Raw genomic sequence first — 17,357 nt, 5'->3', positions numbered from 1 at the left:
TAAAATAATAATAATAAAAAAGATAAACCAGGTCAGCAAAGGCACATTATTCTAGGGACTTCAGTTTCAATGACAACAAAAAAGTTTAATAGCAGGTTATGCAAATTGTCTCCTGAACAATCTTAAAATGCAACTCTGCAAGGAACACCTTTACAGTGGACAGACTGATTAATGCTTATTCTCAAATTAAACCATGTAAATGCTCAGAACAGTTTCCATATACAAAAGAAACAAACAAAAAAACAAAACAAAAAAACAAATTCCAAAACTTGGGAGGTTTTCTCTTCACATATTAAAACATTCAGCAGTGATAATTAATATTCTTCTTTTTAAGATGCAATATAGCAGTTTAAAAAAGTGAATTATCTTTGATATAAAATTCAAGTCCTTTACAAATTGGATCAGGTTAATGTGGAATGCTTGCCATCACCACCCATATGGACACAGACCACTGCCTGCCCCTACACATCCCACAATAAATGTACACACTGTGCAATTCTTCCTGTAGCATTCAAAGCAAACTTTCAGCTTGCTTGAATAAATGTTAGGTCCATCCACTTGTGTCCTTGGTGCAACAGTAATAAACACCTCCGCAGATGAACAGGACTGCCATCCAGATAAGGCTTTTAAACAAAAGCTGCACTGAAATATACTGCTTTAGATGATGTGCTACATTTTCTCGTGCCATGGGAATTGTGGCCAAATTGGCCATTTTCTGGGGTAAGGCAGATCCCAACCTTCCAGTCGCCTTTTGGTGGAAACCTGTTGTGTGCCTTTCTGGATAGCTGTAGGAGCTAACAGCGTTGCTTCTGTCATCCCCAGCACTTAAAAATTAAGCAATTCCTCAAAAAGAGGATTCATCAACCCCATCACGTCCCCTACCGACATCTTGCCATCGTGGCCGTGTCCGACCAGCGCAGCAGCAGCTCGGGGCTTCCCAAGGCCCCCGCTGTGCTCGTCGGTGTCAACCGCTGATCACTGTGCAATTTTTTTCCTATTTTCATCCTCTGTCTGGCATGTTGTACCTATGCTATTAAAATACAAAAGTACGCACAGAGTTAAGACATACAGCTCTCATATTATGAAATACAGTAGCCTGGACCTTCTCCAGTACCTTACAACACAGGCAGAGGTTCTCTCAAGTAAACCCAACCCCGTTAAGCCCAGCCTGTAACTTCAGAGGTGTGAAAACCAAACCTGTTCTCATTTCCTGGCCGAGGGACGTTTGAAAAGGAAATGCTAATCAAATCCAGGGTTAGCTGAGGGTGATGTAACGAGTTCTGTACCTTCCAAAGAACCTGCCCCGTAAAAAACATTAAGGTACAGAGTTAAACTGCACAGTTTGACCACATACCAGCCTATATGTAGTAGTGGCAGAGTAGCCACTAAAAAATCACCCCTGATGAAGTGAATCGCTCTTGACGTATTAGAAAGTCTCCTGCACACAAACCACTGACAAAACAGAGGGATACACGTTCGTGCGCACAGACAGCAAGGTTTGCTTCCTACAGCATCTTAAAAGTATTCAACAAGAACAAGCACATAATTCTTTATTAAACAATCAAAGGCAACAAGAGCAAATTTCTGTTGTCCCATCGTATTATATTACAAATCCTCTTTGGATGGCAATCAAAAGACCCCGAAATGCCAAGCTATGAAAGTGCATTTCCAAGCAGCAGTAGCCTCTGGCTCTTTGGCTAAGTCTTCAGTCGGCTGTTTTGGCAGACAGGAGTTACACTGGTTTGTCAAATGGCAAGTTCCCAGTCTACTTACCGGGGCTACCTCAGACATCTTTATTTTACTTAAAGGATGATATTTTAATTGTGATAGAATTAATTCCTCTCCTTTAGAAGAGGCAGGTGGGTTATTGCTATTGTATTCCAGGCAACGTTCAGTTAGCACATTTTTCTACTTCATCTATTGTTCGCATGCCAAGCTTTGAGACATTAGTATCAGGAGATACTTAAACACAAGCCCTTAATGGACTGTTTAAACAGGAATTCAGCTGTACTATTTCCTACAAGTATGTACTGAAGCCTTTTCCTGAATCTCTCCCCCCCTGAAAGTAAACAAGCACTTTGCGTATCCTCCCCAGCTCTTACTTATGTAGGAAACGTAAATGCTATGAATGTGCAGCAGCCCCTGCTGCAACAACGTAGTTTAAAACATATGCACTGTAGAATATTTATGTCATTTTATATCCATAGCATGAAGTTGAGATGAATATTTTGAAAATAAGTCAAATTTCTACATGCAGCAGACCAAGTATGAAAGCATGGTGTTAGTAAACTATACACATTCGCGGTTACGGTGGGTTGACATCCAGGTTTCAGCGTGAGTCATGACATCCCCAAGCATCTCAGAGCCTAGTAAGAAAAAGGAAACGAAACAACCTGCCTTAAGCTTGGAGGCTCCCAGTTACTTTAGGATATGTTATTGAAATGGTTGGTGGTGAGATAATGCAATGAACTGGAGAAGTGGACAAGAAATGGAGTGGCATGAAAACGGGGGAAAAAAGAAAGAAAGACAGCTCAGGGCAAGATATTTCTGTAATAAGCAAATGATACCACAAATAGCACGAGACAGAAGCCATAATTCCTTGCGGTTCGAAAGTACCTGTAAATCCCACCAGCAATCCCCGTGTAAGCCACCCTGCTCACTGTATCTGCCATGGGATGTGGAAGCATGTTGTTATTCTTACCATACTGATGACCTACGGATGGATTAAGGCCCTCTTATTTTTAGATTGGGAATCACATGCCAGAAGATTCAATTAGAAGCACCGGGCAATGCACTACAAGCAAAGTTATACTTCGTTCAGTTGTTCACTGTTTTAATGTGCAATCACATGGCATAAAACACTAAAAATAAAGGAATCTGTTGCCAAACAGGTGAAGAAACAAATATCATAATAAAACATCAAAGATGAAGAATATGCTCCCTAAAATTAGAAGGTCCCCACAACTGATACCTAGTTGTTACTGGTTTGAGTTTTTAAGAAGTCTCACACAAAGGAAAACTGGACATCAAGCAGTTACCTGGATTTCGCAGAAGTGTTCGTCGATTAAAAAATAAGAAACTCAATATATTAGTCAACTTTTTACAATCTATTCTGTAATTACCAAAGTACTGAGTGTGTAAGTGTCTCTATGTGCACTTTTTAATAAGAGGTGGTCATACTTTGAGACATTAGAGAAATACAAAACTTAGCTAACAAAATTAGCACCTGATATATATGCGTGCATACATACAGAAAGAGTAAGTGCACTCCTGTGACATGGTTCAACTGTGTATGTAAATATAAGGCAGCCCCGCTAATACAAGGAAAAGAGATGAAAGTTTAATCAAATGAGACCTGCATCAGGTTCATCGGAATTGAAAATGGACTAAAAAATGAAAAAAATCTAGCACAAGAATGACTTTAATATAAGGTAACATTTCAAAATTTTATCACCTAAACCCACAAAATTCTTGATCTGCTCCTTGCGTTCTCTGCAGAGCTGAAGTCAGGACCAGCTAAATAAAAGATAATGCAACTAGGCATAACACAATAAAAGATATTACCTTCACAATGCATTATTGCTGCCAATTATAAGAATCACTTCAACTTAATTTCAAAGGCACAATCACCCTCAACTGTAACAGTCTCTTTTTTAAATTTCAAACTGTATTACATTAAGGCAATAACTCACCTTCCAGCTATAATATCAGTCTCCCTTATTGCAAAAATACATTTCATAAATACTTCTCATCGACAAGTCAAGCTAATTCAGGTTAATTTTATTGTATTTTGGTGCTATCTCACATTCGTGTGCAATTACCTTTATCATTTTATTGCCATGCCAGAAAGTAATCAGAACAATTATTTGAAAAAAGGAGGTGTATAAATTCTAAATCACACTTGCTGGCATTTTTGATAAAATAGCAGCTTTATCTCAGAAAGTGGCAGGGACATCGGATAAATCATGCATCAGTCAAGTGTAGCTGACCCCCAAGTGCATTGCACAATATCAGGAGTGCTTCAAAAGAAACTTTCCTACATAATCCATCATTCTTTATAATACCAAAATAGCTATACCTGAAAAGCAGGAGCTAGAGAATAATAACAGAATAAATCCAGGCAATATGAACAAAACCATTAATAGTGCTCCATTTTAGGCTAAAGGAGAGTCAGGAATCTGAATTGTGTTCAAGAAAAGAATTTCATTGGAATTTTTAAAGTGAGTAGAACAGCTTTAAGCATAAATGAAGCAGTGATCTGTGTATTAAGAATTCTCTAAAAATACAAATGCATGTACAGAAAAATATATACACATAAAAGACAGGTGTCAAAAAACTCATACAAAAATACAGCATTATAGTCTTGTCATAGAAAGTCTGAATTTTCCTGTCATTACCAATTTCAGTTTGATTCAGGACAAGTGTTTCGCTATATTGAGAACAGAGAACAAAGCATTACAGTTAGTAAAAGAATTTGTTTATCAAGTTTAAATGTAATAACTACAAAATACCCAGAGAACTGAACTACGTTTAGAATTAAATCTCAAGAAATAGAAAAAAGACACATTGTCATAAGAACACCATAAAACCCCCAAATTCCTAAACATACATTTCTGGTGTATGCTTATGCACATCACTATGGTCACATTTCAGCCTCTTCCTCAAGCCCAACATAGATCCTTGGTCAACGCAACACAGCTACAGAATCAGGGATCAAGTGAGAGACAAAACCAGCAGCTGTGGACGATGTCCACATCTGGCTGCTTCCAGAAACCATTTTTCAGTACCCTGCTTAAAAACTGGTCAGCACGTTATGTCAGTGATTATTGATTTCCGCAAAACACACGAGCTGGGTATGTGTTGTGTCACACCAATGTGTGGCTGTGCTCACTGTAAAACTGGAAACTAATCAGACACTATAAATACCACTATTCTAAAGAAACCTGAGCTGCATTACATATATTAATATGCATGGAAATGGGAAGGGGGGAACAGCAGCAGAGTCGAGGAGTAGTGGCTATGTGTGCACTCCTCCTGCGGTCCCATTGTCCATGGGGCTGTGAGAGTTCACATTTTACCTTAAAGCTTCTGCCTTTCCACATATCAAAAAGGGAAAGCTTCCCTCACAGCTAACACTGCACCTTTCAACTAGAAGTGAGAGTGGGAGAAATGAAAAGGTTAGATAATAAATTATTAGTTTCATGTCACTTGCCAGCTATATCACACCTAGCTTTGAATGAGAGGGAACTAGTGGCTCTTCCACACATGCCTGGTTGTTCACAAGATAATCAAATATTTCGCTGCAATTATTCAAGGTACCTGCTACAAAATGTTTGCAGCTAGAAGGTACATAAATACAAGCATAGAGAAGATCATTAAAAAGTGAAACAATAATTTATTTCCCCACAAGAATTAAATTTCTCCCTCAACCATCCTATTTAAAAAAATAAAATCTTTTAGGAAAAAGAGAATGAAAATCTTCTACAAAAGAATGAAAAGACAAAATATGCCAAAATACTGCTTTTCTAAGCCACATTATGTTACACAAAGCAGATTAAAAACACAAGAGATGCCACTATTAAGACATTTTTAATAGTGATAGAAGTTGCCAGCAGGAATAGTTAGACATGCAAGTTTGATTGTTCTAAAAATACTTTCCTAGAGGAGCATTACTAATGTTACAAAAGTAGCTATTCCACAGGGAAAAAAAAATAATAAAAAATAAATAAAAAGTATGAGTATTTTCAAAGTTAATTTCAGTTATTTGAAGACTATGGCTATTGAGTACAAATTTGGTGGTGCCTGTCTTTCAGTAAGGAAAATAATTCTGAATTTCTTGATAAACAGTCATGCATTCTTATTTTACTACAGTTATTTCTCTACATTTACCTCACTGAAGCATTAAGCCCCCAAATTAAGCATGCATTTATTTTTCATATTTTTCATAAATGAAATTTCCATTAGGAAATGGAAGCAAACAGCTAACTAAACTGAAATTGTAGCACTGTCCTATTAGTTTACGCTCTGTGGAAGATAGATACATGATGAGGAAAGGTCCACTGATGCCTGTTACCAACCATGACAGAGCTACAGAGATTTACAATGCAGCATCAATCTTGTCAACTGAATCCTTAATACTGACTGCTGGACACTGGGGAAAAAACAAACTATGTTACGTGAACTCTTTGGTAATGCTGGACTCCTAATGTACACCTAAATGCAAGGCTCTTGTACTAGAAACTTACTTTTGGAACACGCCTCGATGCCATGCTAGATGAAAAGATCTCTGCCTGTAAGGGAAAAAGAATAAAATCTCAGTTAGACTGAAATTTAATTTGAATACCAGGGAAGAATAGCATGTCAATTTGATCATTTTTCTTATAAATCGCTTTGTATCAGTTTTTTTTTAACTAGGCTCTATTTTTTTTTTTCAGTGTAAATAATATCAAAAGGGAGTTTGCTTTTTTTTTTTTTTTTTTTTTTTTGTTCTTTAGGTCAGCTTTGCTTGTTAAGAGTCAAAATCGACAGATGACACATTGAAGACTTCTTTCAATAACAAGCACTACAAAACTTTGATCTTTCAAATAAGAACACTCTCTAAGACTCACTATTAATTTAAGAAATACTTGTACAGACAGTAATGCACTGCTGAGTTATTTAGTGAAATAAATAACCTTTTATATTTTAGGAAATGACATGTTTTAAGAAATGAAAGCAAACAACTTACATACTTATATCCTGGGTTTGAAAGTACAGTTTGCAAAACACTAAGAAGTACATAAGAAATGTTAACTTAAATTATCAGCACTGGAGTCTGAAATAGCAATATCATTTATACACCACTAACAAAATCAAAAACAAAAAAGAGCTTCTCTTTGAAATAAAGGAGAATTCTTATTTCCTTGGCATTTAGTTTTTCTGCTTTATTTTCTTTTCAGTGCTATTTAGTTAGGATCACTGTATCTCTGCAAAGATTTGCTGTAAGCATTACGTTTTTGAAAAGCAAGGAGACTGACAAAGCTCAGAGTCCCGACTTACAGACAGAGATCAAAGGGAACTCCTCCACTTCAGGCAGGGAACTCAATACAGGACCGGGAGATTAACTGTACCTGCCCATGACAAACAAGGACGTGACACAGATGGCTGAGGCTTTCCAAGCACTTTGAAGCATTCCAAGCCTCCGCATCCACGACAGGAACGAACTTACAGCCCCCTCCAGACCACTTACAAGAAAACTGTACTATCTAATCTTAACACTACATCTTAATTATCTTAAGAGTTTAAAATTAAGATCCCAAATTATATTTTAAATATACTAAAAATCATAGCCTTGCAAGGCAGGGATTGTAAAGATCACTAATTCCATTTCTGACTGTGAGTAAGGCAGGCAGGCAAGCAATCTACTAATATTACTTAAGGCATCTGTGATAGAGCTAACAATAAAATAGTAATTTATTTTTATTGTCAGTCCCAAACTCGAACTTTCAAAGGACAAAGCAACACTCAGCTTTTTCAGATTTTCCTGAAGGGTAAAGCTAAAACATTTGCCTTGAAAAGCAGATTTACCCAGAAACTGTTCTCTAACCTGGCCCAAAGTACCGAGAGCAGCAGAATGTGTGAGTCCAGCAAACGAAGCCAGCATCACACAGACACCACGGTTTTCTGGCTGGCTGTCCTTCTGGCGTTCCTGTGCCATGGCACAGGCTGGGAAGGGACAGGAGAGTCCTGCAGGCGCTGCAGCATGCTGGGGACAGCACTGCTGCTCCGCAGCATTGAATTGCCAGTCCTCTCCCTGACTAGCTGACCAAGAGCATCAGGCTGAGAATTTACACAATCCCTTCTGATTCCTGCTGGTAACAACCCAGGGACTCAATTCTCCTAAAAAAATGCACTGCAATTCGGGGTTATTCATCTCGAGCTAAATCTCCCAACACTGCATTCTTCCTAAAAATTAAGCCAAATGTGATGTTTGGAGTGTATCAACCCAAATACTGTCACCTGAAGTAAAAAACTGGCAGGGATGGCCAAGGGCAGAGCCCAGCATGGGGGCTGCACCACGTCGATCCGGGCAGGGTGCATCAAACAGGCCTCGGTTAGAAGCGTGCAGACCCTCCACTGAGCATCGCCATTCAGGACAAGGAACCCCCTGGGACCTTCCTGAACCTCACAGGAAGGCCAGGGAGCGGAGGAGCCACCGAGATGGCAGGGTCTAGCCTAGCAGCACCCCGAGGTGCCGGCGGCCTGCCCCTGGGCCCAACACCAAGGCATGGAGGCTGGTCACCCAAGGGAGGCTCCCTGCCGCCTCAGCAGGAGCGGGGACACCCATGTCTTCCTCCAAAACACCAGCCTCCGCACCTCAGTAAGGTCTGGACGTATTTGTACCCTGCACTTTTGCTTCGCTTGCACCAAATGCTGAATAATTACCACTTAACAGTTACTTAAGCATCACATACACCCTGTGCTAGCCTCCCGTGGAGCTGCGTGTTTCAGAGCAGCCCAGCAGTCAGAAGGAAGGCATTCATTCATTCATTCATTCATTCCTCCAATACAAGGGAAGGAAGGCTGGGGCCCCAGATTACAAATCATCACAAAAAGTAAGAGGGAAAGATAACACGGGAAAGGGGACAGGCTGCAGTAGTACAGACTGATCCTCTTTGCCTCAACACAGTTTGGGGAACCCCTCGATTTTTCACTAACTGTATTTTTTTTTTTTTTCTTTTGAAAAATCAAGATGCTTCAATCCATCTGAAAGTAATGTGAGGAACTCCCAAAGATGTGTTTTACCATTTTACAGGGTGAAAAGTGGGAAAACTTGAGATAACCCCAAATCTGAAAACTGATCTCTACTGAAACTTCTTCGAAGATGATTGTAGGTTTTCTTCCTCACCCTGCAGCAAGGAAGCACAGCTGAGAGCAATGCACTGCACTCTGCAAAGTACCTCTTATACCACCTGTGTATATGCTGCATGTAGGAAATTGTGCTTGTAAAGCAACTGCAAGGTAAACATTCCAGTGTGAGTTTAAACTAATGCATCAGACAGCGTCCGAACAAAAATAATCACTAACTGAGAGGCAATGACATCAAATGCAAGCTCTCATCTATAAATCACTCCACAAAACACTAGGGTGTCAAAATTATCCTTCAGCTAGTTTAACTTCTGAATTGTGTTAGGGACATAACGAGCACTAGAATACCCAATTATTTCGCCAGGCTAGTTTGGAATATTTGCAAACCAAGACAGGCTCGTCCTCCCCGACTGCTCGGCCGCCAGCCATGCTCCCCCTAGGCCAGATGCTACCCCACCCTGGTGGGCCCGAAAATGGTATTTTTGGCCTGCTGCATCTGAGAATAAAAACTGATTTCAAGTGTAAGCAAACAGCTCATGAGGGACACAGTGTCTGGCAGAGAAACTATGCCTGACTGTGAGGAGATTGGGCTGTAAGAGGAAAGGGGTTCCAGCTTTAAGGACACGGATCCGTACACCAGGCCCTACAAGCACCACAGCCACCTGCGCCCTGCTGAGAAGTTCTGCAAAGCAGGCAAGGCACTGGGGGAAGGCTCGAAAAACTCTGAGCCCCTGGGGAGGTGGTGGCTGAGAAGGACAAATGAACCAATTAAGCAAGAAGAAGCTGCATGGTGCCTAAGGAGGGCTGGTGATTGATTACTGTTCATGACCTCTTTCTGCCCCAGGTTGAGCTGTACAAGTGTCTGCTTGTCCAGGATGGCTTTCTTCTGCTGACAGGTGACTGGGGCAAACACAGCCAGTAACACTCAAACTTCAGAAGGCTGGGGAAGTTCAAAACATCACTTCAAAATGTATCTCACCAACCCTGCAAAGATGCTGTCTTGTTACAAGAGGCCAAGCTATGCACTAGCTTCTTTTCACATTTAGTTGAAGGCACCCCCGAGGCTGATTCCCAGGCAGAGAAGTCGGTACCTCTTTTGAACCTCTTATGAATGACTTTTCAAATTCAACCATGACACCCCATTCTGGCTCACGTACCAAAATCTGAGACGCCAGAATCACTGAACATGCCTGAAAGAAGGGAACCATATTGTCATCCACCACTTCCCCAAGATGGTAATTTCCTCCTACATCTACAGAACTGAAGGGATTGATTCATGAGCAGAAATGAAGAAAGACAAAACTTGTCTCCATCCTCACTGGCTAGCTCAGAGCTGCCTGACTGGGACCAACGAGATCCTCCCTCATGCCCCCTTGGCCTTTTGGTTGGGAATTGCCCATGTTTTCCACAACTTCTGTTCCCACAAGGCTGGAGCCACGCTGCCAAGTAGCCAGCAGGATGTTCCTGAACCACTGGGAAGACAAACAAATGTCTTCAGGTACTGGCATGAGCTCCTCCATGGGAGGAGGTGACATGGTACAGGAAGTCAATATATTGTAGACCCAAAATGCGAGTATCCCACACCTTGAAATCCATTAACAGAAATGTAAAAATAGTCTTATCTCAAAAATCAGATCCTTTAAGGGCCGTGACAAATTTCAGCCTGATGGTGTTGATGGTTAGAAGGAAAGTCCTTAGGATATACGATGTTTTCCTATTTACTTTCACAGAACTCCAGCCTGAAAAGTACATGTGGTGGCAGCCTTATGATGAGAACTCTCGGATTCATAAAAAGTATTTTTCTCAGTTCACCAACTTTTAAATATTAAAGGAAGATTCTCCATGAAAGAGAAGTCTTCAGGATCCGCAAAACTTAATACTCTCTGGTTTTAGCACTAAAATTTAAAAACAGCTAATATATCAAGTCAGTATATGAATAAAATTCCATATGAAAACATTTAAAGTACATTAGATTTTTGGTCAAGATGAAAGACTGAAAAAAACTCAAGCAATCTATTCTAATTGGGTTCCCATGGTAACTGTACAATTGGGTTTTTCAGTATAACATCCCAAAGGCCCAATGCACACTTGTAAAATATACTTCAAACAGCCTGAATTGTTTTTACATTACAGCACTCCCAGGAAGATCAATTACTATACATCCCCACCCTAACTATTAGTGGCAGGAGATGTTAACACTATTGGCCATATTAACATAAGTCATGTAAAAACACCACATATCACCATCATTATATAAAACTAATTACACACTTCAGATTCATCAAACATGTTCTGAGTAATAAACGTATACCAGTCTTGTCACAAGATCATGTTTACTGAATGTTCGAAATCAACCCCAAATATATGCCAAACCATTTTGCTTCTTCTATTGATTTCAAGGATAAACAGAATCAATCATTAATAATTACATTATAAGATGACCCACAGGGTTAATCATATTCTTAGAAACTCTGACTATGGAATCAAATATAGATGCACAAAAAGACAACTGAAAAGCATTCAAAACCAGGCTTTATGTATTACCAGTGATATAAAATGAAGCTGGTGAAGACAAAATAGCATTATTATTCTACTTTCTGAAAAAGCACAAGGGTCTATTAAGAAAAGTTACTCTCAGATTGACCACCTGGCCTTGTTTGTCCTGAAATTCAATTTCTGGAAATGCAACGCTGGATGCAGGCACAGCTTGTTCTTCCAGACGTCAACTGCCTAAAGCCTCAAAGGTGAAAGGAGATGATGACCCATGCCCACTGCAAGTGGGATTCAAAACCTACCGATTCAATTATAATTCCAGGAAAAAATAAAAAATAAAAAATAAATTAAAACCAGTTTGAATAAAGCCGATCTCATTTCTGTTGACCAACCAGAACTCTTGCTCTTTCATGGACTGAACATCAGCAAATAACCAGAGGTATTTTTGATGTCAATAGGAGATTGTGCAAGGGATTTCCCTTTTCTCCCCGCCCTTCCCACTACATTATATTTGACCACACTGAACTTCAATGGAGCAAGATGAAGGGGAAAAATGTTGTTTGTGAATTGTTTCTCCAGGACACTGCTCACAATCTAAAAATGTACCATCAACAAAGCCAGCCCTCTGCTCTCAAAGCAAGTTTGTGTATTTCATGTATATTTTTAGATGTGGTATATCTCATCTTGTGATTTTATAAAGTTAAACCAAAAAGTTAATCATTTAACAAGGCCTTAAGTTTGCTTTATGTGTTATTAAAAGTTTAACTAATTAACAGTCCTGTGTATTTGAATATACAAACAACTGCAAATCATTTTGTTGTTTGCATCGTACTGACTCATCTAAAGCAGTTAGATAATTAAAATATTATTGGAATGCTAATTATGCAGCAGCAACATCCACAAGACAGCATTAACGCTTGCTGTCTAATAATCCACAGAAGACCAAAAGCCCATCTCTTCAGTTGTCCATCTTCAACAGCACCAGCAGCATAGCAAGCACTCGGCGATTTTTTACCTGTTCACTGTCATGTCCCCCCAAAAGTGGGTTTCAAGCTTCCCGAGTCAGAAGTAGGATTTCAAAATGTGAAAGAAAACAGGCAAAAGGCTCAGTGTTTGCTCAGTGAGCCCAAACCCAGCACCCCCAGCTGCCTGTTCCAAGATCCATCACTCAGCTACACGCTGTGTAGAGAACGAGTATGATCTGAAGTGACGCCTGCTGCTTCTTTGGACGCCGTTAGTTCCTGCTTTTAAAGAAGCAGAATTACTCTGTTCCCCTTTGCCACGGTAGTCAAGACCGTAGGCCCTCTATCTATAGCAGCAAAATATGCAATCTTGCTTGGAAAGCAGAGGGAAAATAAGAATCTTCATACCAATGAAATCCCTTCTTCCTCCTGGAGATTAACAGGGATTTATCCTGATGAAAATATTTGTATGTGTTGGGTAGAATTTCAGCTGCAGGTCCAGTTTTTACAAGTGACTTGAAAATATACTTGAAATGATTTATATTATTTAATATGACATAATACAAAATAGTACATAGTCCTGACGAATCAGGATGGGATGCTTTTTTACTGCAAAATAGTCAATGAGGAAACAACTTGAAAAGCGTTTAGCAAAATGCATCAAAATAGTGACTTATTTCCAAAAAATAATTTCACAATAACCCTATATCCATAAAACTCCAAAGCCACACAAACTTTATTGGCATTCAAATACACTTGACTTTTTTTAAACAGTAGTCTGGACCACACAAGTAGATCATAATATCAGCAGCTTTAAAATTACATTTAGCATTTCTGGAAAATACTCCAATAGAGGTTTGATTTGTTTTTATCGTTCAGTTGTTCCTCTACCTGTGTGTTTCAATTAATGCTGGCCCACACGCACCACTGCTGGGCGATAATGTCAGCCTTATGGGAGAAAAAACACGGGATTTTTTCTTGCATCAGGAAGGTTTCCTCATTATACCTTCATATAAATTAGCAGAGCTGAAGTCCTTGCTAGGACACCTTTGCTTTTTTTTTTTTTTTTTTTTTTTTTTTAATTATGCCATTAATGAAAAAGTTAACAGCCAAGACACATGCTGAAACCTGTCACTGCCTACAAGATTTCAGGCCTCCTAAAATTAAAACTTCATCCTACGTTTTCCCATTAGTTACATTCTCTTCACCAGTCCAGATATCTTATGAACACTCAGTAAACTAGAGAATTGCACAATCCGTCAATAAAGTAAGCGTATTTTGAACTACTGTCCATATGACTCAATTTGTCAGTAAAAACTGCCACCAGCGCTGCGCTTGCAGAAAAATGTCCATAAATGCATTATTGCGACTGGCAGATCGATGTCCATAATAAAAACAAATAGATTTAACAAGTGCTTGCTTTTACGAGTTATGCTATTGGTGGAATGTGCATTCAGCTTCGCCCGTCAACTTCTGGGAATGGGCAATACAGACCAGGTTAGGTACTTGCTGACTTCACTGGTGTTACAACAGGAAATTATTCTAACGCAGGAAATCTTTAAAAGTGTTAGACTGAATACTAATGCCTCCAGGATGTATTTAGAAGTTTCACACATCCAGAATTTAACATTGTTCTGTGAAAAATAAAATGAGAAATGTTAACAGGTATTACAAAATTTTTTTTTTTTTTTTTTTTCTTTTTTTTTTCCCACCTGCCCTCTTTATGGAAAAGAAATTTAACTTCGGTCAGCTGCACCCCAGGCAGAATGGCTCTCTGCGTCCTGAGGGTGATGTGAAAAACCCTGAGAAGCCTCAACATCCCAGGACCTAAAACTTGTTCCCATGAAGCCACTGGTTCATTTCTTACAACTCAAGCACCAGAATGACCATCACAGCGGAAGCCAAGTGTCATTGGCCCCAAGAGAGGATCTCATCCCCTGTTTCAGAGATGAAGGACAGGGCTTACAGAGATGTTACACCACATTAGTCAGAACATCAGCAGGTAGAGCAGCTGGGATACCAAGGTTTAATTCATGAACATCAGTTCTCGTTCCTCCAGATTCCTAACTGCACGCTGCTGTAGGAAAGGACACTACAAAAACAGTCATCCACGTCTTTGACACGTTCTGCTTTGGATTTTTTACATTGCTGTTCCTTCTAATAGCTTCCCCTGTCACCAAAGTCAGTTTAAACGGAATTTCTTCAGCACAGCCTTTCCATCTTATCCACGCTTCCCATAACAAACTTAATACTTTTTCCTCACAAGTCCTTAAATTAGCCATTCAAGGAAACCCCGATAACCTTCCCAAAGGGCACGAGCTTCTTCAGGCTACCATCCTTTTAGTGATGCCATTAACTGATTCTCTACATACGTTAAGCATTAAACAGTGGTGACAAGTTAATTACAGAGTTATCAAGAGATAAAGTAGTCACGGTAACACAAGTTGCAATATAACTACAACAGTTTCCTATAGAGCTTCTGTTCAGTTGCTGGTGTAATTGGTGTAATTAACTTGTCATGGATCAGAATGCAGATAGGAATTGCTAAAGCCACCTTGCAAGCTCACAGGGCTACATCTTTTTTCCTCTGAAGCTTGAGGGTTTTGGTAGCATTGTCCAGATGTGGTACACTTCTGTTTAAAAACAAAGCAAACAAAACTTTTTACTCCAAAAAACTCTGCCACACAGACTCTCAGACCATTCCCAAGGTAACGAACAAATGACAAATTTCAGAGAACCGTACCTTGTTAGATAGAAGTGTCCTGCATTACAGGGGTGCTTAAAGGCTTTTGCCCAAGAAGAAATAAGCTTTAAAAAGCATCATGGCAGCCAAATGTGCATAAAGAAACTTAAGTTTATGCAAACTGGAGAGGGGCCTGTTTAAACGCCAACCCAAAATTAATATATGAAGTAATAATTTGGGTTTAGAACGAAATACTGATTCTGTTCCAAGGCTACAAGCACTAGCCTTAACCCAGAGCCATGTGGTCCCATTTTTGCTAACCCTTCAGGTCTTGATCAAGACGCAGACACAAAGGCACTTCACCTCTGCTCTCCCAGGGAGAAACCTTCCCAAGGAGGTACCCATACAGGAGAGCTGCTGGAGGAGACCTTCAGCCCGCCTGGCCTCCTCAGCGCTTCCACATCCCAGCTACTCGAGTTGGAAGAAAGCCCACACGCAGGGCAGGGAGAAATTGTAATGCAGGAAGGCTCCCACAGAAGATCCCCTATCATGGCTCCGCTTAGGCTGCGTTTCCACGCAAGCGAGGGAGGACCAAAGGCCACAGAGGCAGTTCAGGGAGGGAGAGCTCCTACACCGCCACTCTTGGTCCCGCGTGCATTAGGGAGACAGGCAGGGCTTGGAGGCCAAAGCCTCCGTCAGGTTCACAAGGGAACCCTGTCAGCTGCGCAGGGCCCTCCGTGGGAGGCACGCCGTGACAGCCATCCCTAAGCTGAGCGTTACGTCTCCGTTCGCAACGTGGGAGGCTGCAATATGCAAGAGGCTGCACCTCACCATTTAATAAGAGCTGTATGTCACAAAAATAAGATGCGACTCAGTAACAAGTTTTATTTGGGAGTCATAGCAGGAAAAAAAAAAAAAAGAGCAGCATTCTTTACACTTACTTTGGTTTTAAAACTGCATGCAGTTACAACGTCGTGCCTGTTTTACAAACAGCTGCAGAGCTCGGCTTTTATGCCAGCAGCAAAAAAAGACATTTTTATGTTAATACCAATGTGACATGCATTGCTTTAGTGCAGTTTCACGTTGGCCTGATCCAGCTACAGGCTGCTGGCAGAGGGCAGGGCACTGCCATCCCTCCTGCCCTGGTATTGCTCCACCCGGCACCTGCTGAAAACCCAAAGAAGCTCCTCAGCTCCCGGCTGGGCTGTGCCCATGGTGGGCCCTGAAGGGCTCCTGCAGCACCGGGGTGCTCCAAGCCCCACATCGCTCTGCAGGAGGGATTTCAGCTCCGGAGAGACGAGCTTTATAGCACCACTCTCCCCGCCACACGTGCTCGGCCTAGCTCCTATGCTGGCAGCCGAGGCCCCGTGCTGCCCTAAAGCCACGTTTCTCCCCAGACGCCGCATGTCTCAGGGCACACGGACCCCGGGGAGCACGCACCGGCTGCACACGCAGCTCCCCGGGCTGCCCGCGGCCATGCCCCGTGCCGCCGCCTCAGGGCGCGCAGCCCCCGGGGGAACCCGGCCCCGCCGCGGGGGGAGCGGCCCCGGCCCTGCAGCCCCGTGCCCGGCCCCGTCCCGCTGCCCGCCGCCATGAGCCCGCGGCTGCTTCCTCCGCCCCGAGCCGCCCCGCAGGGCCCGAGGCTGCCCGGCCGCCCGCGCACCTTCCGCAGGGAGGAGGAGGAGGAGAAGGAGGAGGAGGAGAAGGGAGGACGGCGGAACGCGGCGGCTCTTCCCGTCAGGCCGCGGCCGGGCAGGCGCCGTGAAACCGGGGCGGAGCTGCCCGGGCCCCGGCAGTTCCCGCAGCGGGAAGGAGACGGGCGGGAGGCGCCGCCAGGCCCGGCCCGGTGGCAGGGGGGAGCCCCCGGGGGAGCCCCGCGGGGCCCTGGGCGAGGCCGCGGTGCTGCTGCTCGGAGAGGGGCTCAGGACCACCGCGGGTGTCTGCCCCAAAACCGCGGCCTGCGGGCAGCAGCCAGGCCGAGAGGAGTCAGCGAGGCTCGGTGCGGGTGCGCCTCAGCTCTTTGTGGGCGATTGCTGACAGAAATCTGCCGAGTCCGGAAGCAAAACGCAGGCCTCGTAACTGAGGTGTCTCTAAGTGCACAGTGCGAAATAATTACCCGAATCTGTGCTTCTTTCGTGCTTAGGAGCTGGGTGATGAAGGGTAGCAGGCAACGGCTGACAGCATCAACGTTTTCAACTCATTTACAAAGTTAGGGGCGAGGGAGGGACAGTGAACTGAAAGCAAGTTTGCCAATTTATTGTATTTATATCAGCAGATAAATGTCTAAAAGAGGAGACATGGAGGAGGAACGTAGACTGTAGGGCGAGGTTTATATGAGGCTGCACACACAAAATACAGGAGAAAAGGTGCTA

At 42.1% G+C, this 17,357-nt stretch overlaps 1 protein-coding gene across 1 annotated transcript in view; it reads right to left on the bottom strand.

The window, feature by feature from the left end:
- MGMT (O-6-methylguanine-DNA methyltransferase) overlaps positions 1-16,741 on the bottom strand; it is a 165,528-nt gene extending 148,787 nt beyond the window's left edge. The window contains exons 1-2 of the mRNA XM_035330214.1: positions 16,649-16,741; positions 6,246-6,290 (exon numbers count right to left, since the gene is read on the bottom strand). Of these exons, the coding sequence (XP_035186105.1) occupies positions 6,246-6,269 (24 nt within the window). The 5' untranslated portion in view covers positions 6,270-6,290; positions 16,649-16,741. The remainder of the gene's footprint in view (positions 1-6,245; positions 6,291-16,648) is intronic.
- Between the last annotated feature and the right edge of the window lie 616 nt (positions 16,742-17,357).

The sequence above is a fragment of the Oxyura jamaicensis genome, chromosome 6 (assembly GCF_011077185.1).
Source record: "Oxyura jamaicensis isolate SHBP4307 breed ruddy duck chromosome 6, BPBGC_Ojam_1.0, whole genome shotgun sequence".
Classification (NCBI taxonomy): Eukaryota; Metazoa; Chordata; class Aves; order Anseriformes; family Anatidae; genus Oxyura; species Oxyura jamaicensis.
This window is presented reverse-complemented; position numbering and strand designations above follow the sequence as displayed.